The 12,818-nt window shown below is 52.7% G+C and overlaps 1 protein-coding gene across 1 annotated transcript; it reads right to left on the bottom strand.

Moving 5' to 3' along the window:
* Positions 1–1,931: 1,931 nt before the first annotated feature.
* Positions 1,932–12,328, bottom strand: FARSA (phenylalanyl-tRNA synthetase subunit alpha). Its single transcript, XM_019964043.2, has 13 exons — positions 11,833–12,328; positions 8,994–9,131; positions 8,800–8,898; positions 8,593–8,711; positions 6,937–7,029; positions 6,714–6,842; positions 6,522–6,637; positions 4,133–4,217; positions 3,949–4,048; positions 3,685–3,853; positions 3,502–3,579; positions 3,232–3,346; positions 1,932–2,324 (listed from the first exon to the last, which is right to left on the bottom strand). Exons 1-13 carry the CDS (start codon positions 12,079–12,081, stop codon positions 2,186–2,188), a joined length of 1,629 nt encoding a protein of 542 aa, XP_019819602.2. The 5' UTR covers positions 12,082–12,328; the 3' UTR covers positions 1,932–2,185.
* Between the last annotated feature and the right edge of the window lie 490 nt (positions 12,329–12,818).

Below are 12,818 nucleotides of genomic sequence, written 5' to 3'. Positions count from 1 at the left end.
TTAAGAAAACAAAACAAAGGCAACACAGAAGGTGCAGGATGATTTTTATGGTGCAGTTTGTGTAACTTTTTTGAAAACATGCAAAATGAAACCATGTCTTGTTAAAGTAACATGTAAATAGCAAAAGTTTAAAAGCACAAGAGACTGATAAATACCAGATTCAGGAGGGGGCAATCTTAGTGGGGCGGGGGGCAAAAGAAACTAGAACAAGCTCCTAAGGGTCTTCAAAACATTAGTCACAGAGATCTAAGTGAAAGATCCAGTGCAAATATCTGTTCAGATTCAAAAGAACTAGGGGTGGATTCTTGGGTGTTTATTATGCTTTGTATTATAAATGTTTCATCCTCACTAACCTTTACTTTTTACATGGCTTCTACTCTTCCCTCCGTTTCGGTATTTATCTCTTCATCCACAGATAACACAGTGTCAGCTCTTAAAAGGCAGGGACCTGGAACAACTTTACCCACTGCTGGCACTTAAAAGAGATGCACCTTTATTGAATGAAGAAGTATTTTTCTGTATGACTGGATTATTTTCTTTGAAATAAAAGATGTGAGTGAGGAGCCCTTGTAAGATTGGTACCCACAGGCCCTGAGACCAAAAAGAACCCAGCTGACTGCTAACTGCACTGGGCATAAAAGTGACCTCATGGTTACATAAAAGCTGTCCATGTTTCCCAAAGTGCGCTGCTCTGGGGTGGGTGACAAGATTGCTGGGATTTCCAGGCCTAGTGGCACATCGGGTCTTAGTTCCCTAACTAGGGATCTAACCTGCACCCCCTGCACTGGAAGCTTGAAGTCTTAACCACTGCACCACCAGGGAATTCCTGGGGTTTGCTTTGAAATATTTTCACAGAAACAGGTGTGCTCACTAGTCAGTGTGAGCGGTAGGCTCATGGAACTTTATCCTATTCACTCATGTTTCTATTCTGGGCTCATGTGAAATCCTTATGAGATTTTTTTTTTTAAGAGTAGCTTTTTAGGGGGAGGACAAAGGGATGAATTCGTGTAACACAGGGGACTTTTAGGGAAGTGAAATTTATGAAACATTAGGATATCATAATACAGGTCATCATGCGTTTGTGCTCAGTCGCTATCATGTCTGACTGTGACCCTTTGGACTGTAGCCCACAAGGCTCCTCTGGAGGAGATTTCTCCAGGCAAGAATACTGGAGTGGGTTGCCATTTCCTCCTCCAGGGGCTCTTCCTGACCCAAGGATCGAACCTGCATTCCTGCATTGGCAAGAAAATGGATTCTTTACCAATAAGCCACCAGGGAAGCCCACATGTCAGCATACATTTATCCAAAGCCACATACAACATGGGGAGTCAACCGAAATGTAAACTATGGACCGTGGGTGATTACGATGCCATCAACGCAGGGGGTTTGAGAAATCTCTGTACCTGTCACTTAATTTTGCTATGAACCTGAAACTAAACTGCTCTTTAACAACAACAACAAAAAGCAGTTTTAAAGGCTCAGCTTGGGACTTCCCTTGTGGTCTAGTGGTTAAGAACCTGCCTTCCAATGCAGGGGACCTAGGTTCAATCCCTGGTCAGGGATCCTACATGCCCTGGGACAACTAAACCCTCAGGCCACAATAAAGACCCAGCACAGCCAAAAGTAAATAAATAAGGCTATCCACCCCATCCCACCAATGCTTGACTCCCAATCAGTGGGAATCCTGGTTCCCAGGGCCCCACCACCACCCTGGACTCACCCCTTCCACAGGGGTAAGGGTTTCTATCCCCTTCACCTAGAAGAGACCTGGCACCAGGAAGTAAACTGATGAATGCTTGACGGAGCCAGTCTTCCCTGGTGGGGATATGACTCAGGCTGGCCAAGGAGGTCCCCAGGATCCAAGACCTCCAACCCATCATGTCTTACACCCAGGGCTCCAGCACCTTTTACCCCTAAGGAAAGGCACCAGATGAGGGCACATGCCCACTTTATTAGCCAACAGCTGGCCTGCAGGGCTCCCCAAGGCCCACCCTCACGGGTGGACAACAGAATGAACCTGCTACCCGCTCCCCTGTTCCCAGGACCCTGGGGCTGATCAGGAAGAGGAGACACCGGGGCAGGGGGATGGGCCTCACAGAGGCCTCATAAATACAAGGGGGTCACTGGCAGGGATGCAAGGGGGTAGCAGGGCCTTGGGGAAGGTGGCCTATGGGGGCAGCTCATGTCACGCAGCCTCTTGTGTCGAAGGGGGCCCCCGTTCAGAGTCCAGGCGGCACAGGGGACTGTCGTACACCATCTGAAGGTTCACCTTGTGGCCCACCAGCTCCCGGATATTGTTGATGCCATATTTGATCATCGTCGGGCTTGGAGGGGGGAGGGGACAGGGTTTAACACAAGGTCAGGTCATGCTCTCTTCTGATCAGAACCTCTCTTGCTACCTTCCCAGAAGTAAAAGCCCCAGCCTTCCCTGGGGCTCAAAAGGCCCCACACCATCTGCCCTGTCACCTCCCTCACCCCTCTCTTCCCACTCTCCCCCTTCACTCACTCACTCTTCCCACCAGTCACACTGGCCTCCTCAGTGTCCTCCATATACAGCAGGCCTGCTCCAGCCTCAGGGCCTTTGCACTGGCTATTCCCTCTGCCTGGACCACCCTTCCCCAGATATCGTCACAGCTTACCAACTCAGCCACCTTCATTCGTTGCTCAGATGTCACCTCCTCTGAGAAGCCTTCCCTGACATCTCCTTAGCTCTCCCTGCTGTGTTTCTGCTCTAACATTACTTCTGAGGTTGTGGTTGTTTTGGTTGCTCAATCAGGTTCGACCCTTTTGTGACCCCATGGACTGTAGCCTGCCAGGCTCCTCTACCTGTGAGATTTCCCAGGCTAGAATACTGGAGTGGGTTGCCACTTCCTTCTCCAGGGGATCGTCTCAACCCAGGGATTGAATCTGAGTCTCCCATGTCTCTTGCACTGGCAGGCGGATTTTACCACTGAGCCACCAGGGAATCCCCATAACACTGCTTTTGGGTATACTCTAAGCTTTATTTGTTGAATTTACTTAATTCTCATCCTCCTTGGTCCACTAGCACCCCAGCTTCATAGAGCAGAGATGTGTGTTGTAATCACAGCACAGAATGGGCATACAGCAGGTGCTCACTAAGGATTTCTCAAATGAATGAATCAATGGAGGGGGCTGCAAGTCTACAGGCCCCCATGCCTGACAAGTCACCCAAGTGAGGCAGCCAACACCCTGAGTGGTTTGGGTACTCACCGCTCCAAGGAGAGACCCCATGCAATGACTGACACATTCTCAGGGAGCCCCATGGGCAGCAGCATCTCAGGGCGGAAGATCCCAGAGTTTCCAACCTCCACCCACTTCTTTAGACCTGTGGAGGCAGGAACACAATGGGGTGGCTCGCGTGGGTGATACTGGGCATGGCAATGAGCTCAGGAGGTGGGGTCCTCAGGAACAGGAAGCTGGGCTGAGCTGTGGGCAGCCCAAGACCTCCCTCCCTGCCCCAGTACCGGGTTCCAGCCTGACCTTGGTGGTAACTGAATATTTCCATGCTGGGCTCAGTGTAGGGGTTGTAGGCTGGCTTGAAACGCAGCTGGGTGATACCTGGGTGGGGAGGCAGGCAAACAGAGTTGGAGGGACGATCGGGCTGATGACCAAGGTGTCTTCCTGTTACCCACCAACACCACCCACTCTGGCCCGCCTGCTCACCCAGCTTGGTGAAGAACTCCCGCAGGACACCCATGAGGTGGCCCAGCGTGAGGCCGTGGTCAGCCACGACACCCTCGATCTGGTGGAACTCCGCCAGGTGAGTGGCATCCAGGGTCTCATTCCGGAACACTCGATCGATGGAGAAGTATTTGGCCGGAGTGAAGGGCTTCTGGGGGTGACAGGCAGGCCAGGCCCAGGCATGGGTGAGGAGGTCAGTATGACAGCCCAGCCCCTCCCTCCAATGCTGCCAGAGCCCGGCCACACCTTTTGGGCCAGGCGGTAGAGGGCGCGGGCACTGGCTGCCGTGGTGTGTGTGCGCAGCAGGTTTTTCCGAGCCTCGTCCAATTTCCAGGTGTATTTGTACCTTCAGGGGGACATGCAAGGAAGTCTATGATGCAGCTCTCGGTCCCCAGCCTCTTCCCCACCCAAAGTCCTGGTCCTCCCTTACCCCTGTGAGCCATAGCCGCCCTGAGAGTGGGTCCGCTTCACGCGGTGGACATAGTCCATTGGGAGTTGCTGGGCCTGGGCTGGATCTGGGCAGGACAGAGCAACATCTGGTCAGTCAAGGAGCATTTCTTGGGACTTCCTTGGTGGTCCAGTGGTTAAGAGTCCAAGCTCCCAATGCACGAGGGGCCTGGGTTCGATCCCTGGTCAGGGAACTAAATCCCACCTGCTGCAACTAAAAATCCTACATGGTGCAGTTAAGACCTGGCGTAGCCAAATAAATAAATAATGAGCATTACTCAAATAGCCACCACAAGGAAAACAGTGACTTAGGCAGCTCCCTCGCTTGCCCTCTGTAACTGCTGGAGGGCACCTGGGAACACCTGAGGCAGTCACTCATACCCCTCCTCTGCCAGAACCTTCCCTGGTCCTGCCTCCCCTTTTTTTTCCTGGCTATGCTGCAGGGCTTGCAGGACTTAGTTCTCCAACTCGGGTATTGAACCCATGCCCATGGCAGTGAAAGCATGGAGTGCAAACCACTGAACCACCAGAGAATTCCCTCCTCCCACTCCTAACTGATCACTTCTTTGAGCCACAGGGCTTCCCTGCCAATCTGTAAGCACACCAGGCATGTGCCAGCCTCAGGGCCTTTGCATTGGCCATTCCCTTTGCCTGGAACTTTCCTTCCCCAGATGTAGCTCCCTCCCTCACCTTCTCCTATCTTTGCTTAAGCAGCCTTTTAAAAAATTTTTTTGGTCATGCTGTACAGCATGTGAGATCTTAGTTCCTCTACCAGGGATTGAACTCACGCCCCCTGCATAGTGTACAAAGTCTTAACCAATAGACTTCCAAAGAAGTCCAAATCCTAGCAGCCTTTATTTTAAATTGACCGTGTACACCCCCCAACACAATGTCAGTTCCTCCATCTCATTTACTGCCATCTTGCATCGCCACGTTTACAGCTTGTTGTTGTTTAGTCACTAAGTCACGTCTGATTCTTTTCTTGACCCCACAGGCTGTCCATGGGATTTTCCCGGCAAGAATACTGGAGTAGGTTGCCATTTCCTTACTCAGGATTTAAGGCACATCTTGCCCAACGAGGACATGAGGGTCTCAGGGCAAGGACTTCTGTCTCATTTGTGGCTGTGACCCAGAGGTTTAACAGAGAAGTCAATGCACAGGAGCTCAGTGACCCTATGCCACATGAATATGCAAGTTCTTATGATTCCCGTCCTGAAATACAATTTTACTGTACCCAAAAAGCTACACATCCATTCCTAGCTCCACCTCTTACAAGCTGTGACCCTGGGCAAGTGATGTCTCCTCTCTGGGCCCCAGTTTCCTTATCCGCAAAATGGGGCTGACAGTCTACTTCCTGTAGTTGGTAGGAAGACTAGGAGAGTGGCAGCCCAGTAAGTTTTGTTTAGAATACTTTTTCTGGCTGTTGCAACTTCCCTGACCAGGGATCGAACCCACACCCCCTGCAGTGGAAGTCTGGAAAATTTAACCACTGGACCACTATGGATGGCCCTGGTTAAGTTCTGGATGCCGTGATGATGACAATGACATTTTGCTCCTGGCTGGATAACAGGCACACAACAGCCTTGTCTGCTCTCCTGGTGGTGAGGAGACAATGACTATTTTGAAAAGTCAAGCAACTTAAGAGAGCACTGAGGACTGTGGAAAAAAGAAATGGGAACCAAAGTTGAAGACTAGCAGTGAGAAGCTTTTTAGAGCTTGGTTGGAGAGGGGAACTTCCCTGGTGGTCCAGTAGTTAGGACTCCACATGCCTAATGTAGGAGGCCCGGGTTCGATCCCTGGTCAGGGAACTATATCCAGCATGCCATAATGAAGATCCCATGTGCTGCAACTAAGACCTGATACAGGGATTTCCCAGGTGGTCCAGCGGCTAAGACTTTGTGCTTCCAATGCAGGGGGCCTGGGTTCAATCCCAGGTCAGGGAACTAGATCCAACATACTGCAAAAAGACTGAAGATCCCACGCGTCACAACCAAGACCTAGCACAGCCAAATGAATAATGAAAAAAAAAAAAAAGACCTGGTGCAGCCCAAAAAAAGAAAAAAAAAAGGAACCTGGGGGGACAAGGGCATGTCGTCAGGGGCCTCTCTGAGCTGACATGTGAGCAGAGATTTGATTCCAGAGGCGGTCATGAAGACCTGGGAGAAGACACTTCTCGGCAGAACACACAGCAAAGACCCTGAGGTGAGAGGAGGGGAGGCGGAAGATCACAGAAGTTGATGACAGTAGCTCACACAGGCTTTGCTGGCTACCCTGAGAAGGATGGAGTTTATCCTGTAAGATGGTAGGCTGCCCCGAAAGGCTCTGCCCAGGCCCGGCCCCTCGGGTGGCATGGGGCAGCAGGGCGCACCCACCTCGCAGGAAGAAGGTGTCATGCTGGTCACGTGCCGGGTGCTGCTGGGGCTGGAAGAGTGCGTCGAAGTTCCAGAAGGAGCTCTCAATGTAGTTGTCGGTCGGCATCTCGGTGAACCTAGTGGGAGACGCAGCCTGACTGCCCTGCCTGTGCCCCTGGCCTGGGCTGGCCCCGCCCCCGGGCCCGTGCTCACCCCATCTCCAGGAAGATCTGCCGGAACTGGGAGCGGACCTTGAGCAGCGGGTGCAGGTGGCCGCTGTCAGGGAGGACGCCATGGGCCGAGAAATTGTAGGGCTTGAAGGGCCGATCCCGCCAGGAGCCGCTATGGGAGGGGCACGGTGCAGGGTATGTGGGCATGGTGGGGGCTGCCTACCACCCTCCCGCAACCAGTCCCCAACCCTGGGGCCACCCCCTACCTGGAGATCATCTCTGGGCTCAGCTCTGTTTCCTGCTTGGAGATACTGGTGCTGAAGGCACTACCTTTGCTCACCCAGTAGGTCTTCAGGGTCCTGAGGCCAGGGTACATCACTGTTACCTCCTTCAAGTGGTTTCCCTTGACCCCCCAACTGATGCTAACCCCACTTCACCCGCCAAGTAACTCTGCTGCCATTTTCTCCCCGACACTTACTGTCTACTGAAACCCTTATTTAGCCCCACCTACATCCCTATGTTCATGCACGTACTCATTCAACCAACATTTATTGAGAACCTCCTATGTGCTGGGGCCTGTTCAAGGCACTAACCATAGAGCTATGAGAGATAATAACAGGTCAAATTAGCCTATTTATTAATTTTCTGGCCGTACCGTGGGGCATGGGGGATCTTAGTTATCTGATGGGAATGGAATTCATGCCCCCTACAGTGGAAGCATGGATTCTTAAGCAAAGACCACCAGGGAAGGTGAAGTGGCTCAGTCATGTCCGACTCTTTGCAACCCCATGGACTGTACCCTTCCAGGCTCCTCAGTCCATGGGATTTTCCACACAAGAGTACTGGAGTGGGTTGCCATTTCCTTCTCCAGGGGATCTTCCTATAACCCTGGGATCAAACCCAGGTCTCCCACACTGCAGGCAGATTCTTTACCAGCTGAGCCACCAGGGAAGCCCTTTTTAAAAATGAAAAATTAAAACAAAAACTTTTTTGCCTTGCTGCATGGCATCAGAATCCAAGTTCCCTGACCAAGGATCAAACCCATGCCTCCTGCACTGGAAGCTTGGGAATCTTAAGCCTGCACAGTCAGGTATGTCCCCCCATAGGTCAAGTTTAGAGAGCTTATTCTACACTAGGCTCTGTTCTATAAAGTCACCCCATAACTATGTGTGAAAAGGGGCCATTTCACATACGTGTAAACAGAGGCCTGGAAAGATCAGGTAACTCAGTCAAGGTTACACAGCTAACCCACGGCAAAGCTGGGAGGTGAACTGGGCAGCCCTACTCCAGTCTGCATTCTTGTAACTGCTGCATCTGCTCGAGGAGACATCGGCCCCGTGACAGCAGAGCCCTGAGCCCTATCAAGTCCAGACAGTGCTGGCCATCCAGATGGCCTTCCCTGGCCATCCAGTGGTTATGACTCCACTTTTCCAATGCAGGGGGCATGGCTCTGGTTCCTGGTTGGGGAAGTGAGATCCCACATGCCGTGCGGCACAGCCAAAAACCAGTAAATAAGCAAATATTTAATTTAAATTCTAGGCAGTGCTTTGGACTGTAGAGGAAGTAAACAGGGAGGGCAAAAGGGCTGGAGACCAGGAGTGTGGAACTTTTATGGAAGTCGAAGAGAGGAAAGGGTGTTAGGGTGGTGGCCTCGCTAAGCTGACATGTGAACAGAGATATGATGTCAGAACTTGCCTTGAAGAACAGTGAGAGGGTCTTTCTGGGCAGAAGCACAGCACAAGTAAAGGGCCTGTCGGGGCATGAGTGTGGCAAGTGCATTTGACCACCCCAGTGTAAAGCGGGGCGGGGAGGAGCCCGATAGCACACCGGCCCGGTATGGGCAGAACGCCTCCCTGTCCCCTCCCCAACTCCAGGGCCAGGCAAGTGACCCAGGTGTGAGCCTGGGGGTGGCACCCACTCACGCTTCAGTCAGCAGCTTCCGCTTCCGGAGCTCACTCCGCTCCTTTTCTCCCAGCTTCTCAGCCTGCCCACCCCGGACCAGCTGGAGCCGGCGCTGCACCTCATCCTCCACACTGTCCACCTGCCACAGGGGTGGGTGTGAGAGACCCTGAGGGCCAGGGGCCCACCTGCCCGACCACCTGGCCCACCGCCCTCCAGCAGGGACTCACCACTCGGAACACCCGGGGCCCGTCAGCAGCACTCTTGTCCACCCGGATCCACTTGTTGGACATCGCCTTGCTGAAGCCCACCTTGCCACTGGGCAGTCGCTGGGGGAACAAGGCTGCAGTGAGGGGGGCACGGGCACGAGGGCTGCCGTCACCCCAACACACCTCCTGAGGCCCCGGCCCCCTCAGGCTCCTACCATGAGCTCGCTCTGGGGCAGGCCCTCTGGGGGGATGCTGCGAAACACCCGGGCCTCGTGGCTGCCCTCCTGGGCAATCTCCTCACCCTCAGCAGTAAGTTCCCAGCGCTTGGTGGAGCGCAGCTCAGTCTCAATGATCTGTAGAATAACAGGGGGGCACAGCGGGGACAGGGGTCAGATCCAGGTACCCCCTCGCCACAGCACTGGGGGTGCACAGCCTCTGAAGCCAGCTTCGCATCCCAGCTGTACCACTCCAGAGCAAAGTGATCTGCCCTTGCTGAGTCTCGGTTGATCTTTTGTGACATGAGGATAATGACAAAAATCATTCACACCTCTGAGAGGAGGGTAGAGTACTAAGGATTATTACCTGCCTGAAAAAGAACAAATTCCATCACTTACAAAAAAAAAAAGTACTTATTTATTCAACTGTGCTGGGTCTTACTTAGTTGCAGCATGCAGCATTTTCGTGTGTGTGTGCCAACTCTTTGTGACCCCATAGACAGTAACCTGCCAGGCTCCTCTGTCAATGGGATTCTCCAGGCAAGAATACTGGAGTGGGTTGTCATTTCCTCCTCTAGGGGATCTTCCCAACCCAGGGATCAAACCTGCCTCTCCTGCGTCTCCTGCATTGGCAGGTGGGTTCTGTACCACCAGTACCACCTGGGAAGTCCTTCCTTGTGGTATGTGGCATCTTTTAGTTTCAGCATGTGGGACCTAGGTCCTTGACCAGGGATTGAACCCAGGTGCCCTGAATTGGGAGCATGGAGTCTTAGCCACTGGACCACCACTTTTGAACCTTGGAAAGATTTTTAAAGTCTCAGATGAAATGATTTACGTGTTTGCATCTCAGTACTCAGGTGTCGGAGAAAAACCCCAGGGATCCACATTGCACCCAGAAAGCCTAGGCTCCCATGCCATTCTAATTTCTAGGTCTGCTCCTCACCTACTGTGTGACCTTGCTGAAAACGGCTTAACCTCCCTGAGCAAAATTTCTTATGTGTGAGAAAAAGGTGTGGTGGGCTTTAGCTCAGAGAGTTGTTTTGAGGTGTAACTAAACAGAAAAGATGCAGAGGACTTCCCTGGCAGTCCAGTGGTTAAGAGTTTAAGCTCCCAGCGAAGGGGGCACAAGTTCAATCCCTAATCCAGGAACTAAGATCCCGCATGCCGCCCACTGGTGCCAAACAAACAAAAACAAAGAAAGGATGCAGAACACTTAGTATGCATCAAGTGCCGTATAAACCTAACTAGTACTATCGATTAATATCATCATCATTCTTACAATGAACCACATTAAACTGCCACTACTTAACCCTCTGTAGCCTACACAAATGTCAGTTTCACATCAATCAAGGTACTGTCATCCCACACACCATAGCTTCACTCCCTTTTTGCGCTGACAACCTCAGGCTCTGCAGCCTGGGTGCCTAATTTCTAATTCAGGTTTGCCTGTTCCTTCTGGTGACACTGATGATTCTGACCAATGCTTAGAAGCTGTCCCATATCTTCAACCTGGGAATAAATAAGAGTTACATCTTATGTATCGCCTTGTTTGTTCAGTCACTAAACTGTGTCCGACTCTTTTGCGACCACATGGACTTAGCCCGCCAGGCTCCTCTGTCCATGGGATTTCCAGGCAAGAATAGTGGATGGGTTACTATTTCTGTCTCCATATATCCCCTTGCTCTTATGTAAATCTAAGGTTCCGTCAAAGATTGAATGAAAAATAAAGCTGAGGTCAGGGACTTCCCTGGTGGTCCAGTGGTTAAGAATCTGCCTTGCAGTGCAGGGACCACAAATTCAATCCCTGAAATTCAATCCCTGGTCGGAGAACTAAGATCCCATATGTCTCAAAACAAGTAAGCTCAAGGGCTACAACCGGAGAGTCCGGAGGCCACAAGGAAAGATCCCAGCAACTAAGACCCGACTCAGTCAAAAAAAAGCTGAGGCCAGAAAGAGCACATCATATGATTTTGATGAAAAAACAGTCCAGCTATGTTTTCTGAGTCCTAGCTTCATGGATCCAGGCTGCTGGGTGGCCCAGGGGTCCATCAGCATCCTCTCCTTCTGGATCTACCACCCTTCACTTGTCCAAGTTAGAAGGCCGGGCTTCATTCTGGCTCTCCCTACCTTGCCATGAACTCAATTTCATTCCTTCACCCGAACCCGTTCTCCAGTCCAGCTACGCTCTAGTTTGGAGATATGCCAGTTTCTGCCGTTGTCCCTTTGCCTCCTGTCCTGCCCCTGCCAAGATGGATGTAGGCAGTAAGCACGTCTGACAGGTTCCAGCTCCTGCCATGGCCCCCTAGTACCCCTGTGAGATAAAGACCTAGAAGGCCTTGCAAAATCTGGCTCTGCAGTGTCTCTCTCACTACCTGTCCTCCACTCCCACCCCATTGATCGCTGAAGTGCCATGGCTTTTGTACTCAGTGCAGAAACCGGATTCAGGTGTCATCTCCTTTGGGATGCTCTCCCTGATCCTCAAGGCTGTGGCAGTTAACACCTCTGAATTCCCTTTGCTTCCTCCATTACTCCGGTCACTTGAGTACATCCATCACACCGCAACCTGCACGAAGGCAGCGATTGCGTCTTTCTCGTCCCCCATCCTCCTCCCCACCCCCTCAAAATTAATCAATGCCTCAATGGACATTTACTGCACGGGAGCGTCCGCGTGCCTGGGTCTTCACTCTTTCCTGACTCCCCGCCTGCGCACTCTGGGCTGGACACGGATACAATCACCTCTAACCAGGACTGAGAGAATCTGGTCTGGAGGCAGAGCCCTCCTGGCGAAAGAACTGCAGATGCAAAAGCGAGGAAGCCCAGTATCACCCGCCCGGCTCACCTGACCCAGCGCCTGCAGGCTCTTCACGGCGCCCACCACAGTCTGGTGCTCCACGCCCAGCTCGGTCGCCAGTTCCGCGCTGTCCAGGCCGCCATCGGCCGCCTCCAGCCGCCGCAGGAGCACCTCCGCCACCGGACCGTCCGCCATGGTTGCTCCCAGTGCGCTCCGCGTGTCCCTGCCGGCTGCCAGAACCACCGGAACCGGAAACGGCCCCGAGGATTGGGGGGTGGGGCGCGCTTGCGTCGCCATCTTGAATGTGGCGGACAATGTTGCAGGGCTCGGGGTGCCGCCATTTTGAGCGTGTCACAAGCACTTCAGAGGGGTTAGGGACCCCCTAGTGGTGCCTGGAACTCCAGTACTCTTGCCTGGAAAATCCCATGGACGGAGGAGCCTGGAAGGCTGCAGACCATGGGGTCGCGAAGAGTTGGACACGACTGAGCGACTTCACTTTCACTTTTCACTTTCATGCATTGGAGAAGGAGATGCAACCCACTCCAGTGTTCTTGCCTGGAGAATCCCAGGGACGGGGGAGCTTAGTGGGCTGCCATCTGTGGGGTCGCACAGAGTCGGACATGACTGAAGCGACTTAGCAACAGCAGCAGCAGTGGTGCCTGGAAGGTCCCATGGGCGGAGGAGCCTGGTGGGCTGCAGTCCATGGGGTCGCGGAGAGTCGGACACGACTGAGCGACTTGGCTTTCACTTTTCGCTTTCGTGCACTGGAGAGGGAAATGGCAACCCACTCCAGTGTTCTTGCCTGGAGAGTCCCAGGGACGGGGGAGCCTGGTGGGCTGCCGTCTATGGGGTCGCACGGAGTTGTACACGACTGGAGCGACTTGGCAGCAGCAGCAGTGGTGTCTGGTTTACCAGAGAGGTCAAAGTAATGCCCTCAAAAGCAGACTCACAGCATTGTTTTAAACTTCACACAGCTCCACCTGCTGTGGGCTGTGTGACCTTGGACTTCTCTCTCTGGGCCTGAAACAGTCAGC

This window comes from Bos indicus, chromosome 7 (genome assembly GCF_029378745.1).
Source record: "Bos indicus isolate NIAB-ARS_2022 breed Sahiwal x Tharparkar chromosome 7, NIAB-ARS_B.indTharparkar_mat_pri_1.0, whole genome shotgun sequence".
In the NCBI taxonomy this organism is placed as follows: Eukaryota; Metazoa; Chordata; class Mammalia; order Artiodactyla; family Bovidae; genus Bos; species Bos indicus.
The sequence above is the reverse complement of the archived record's forward strand: the minus strand, read 5'-3'. Positions and strand labels throughout refer to the sequence as shown.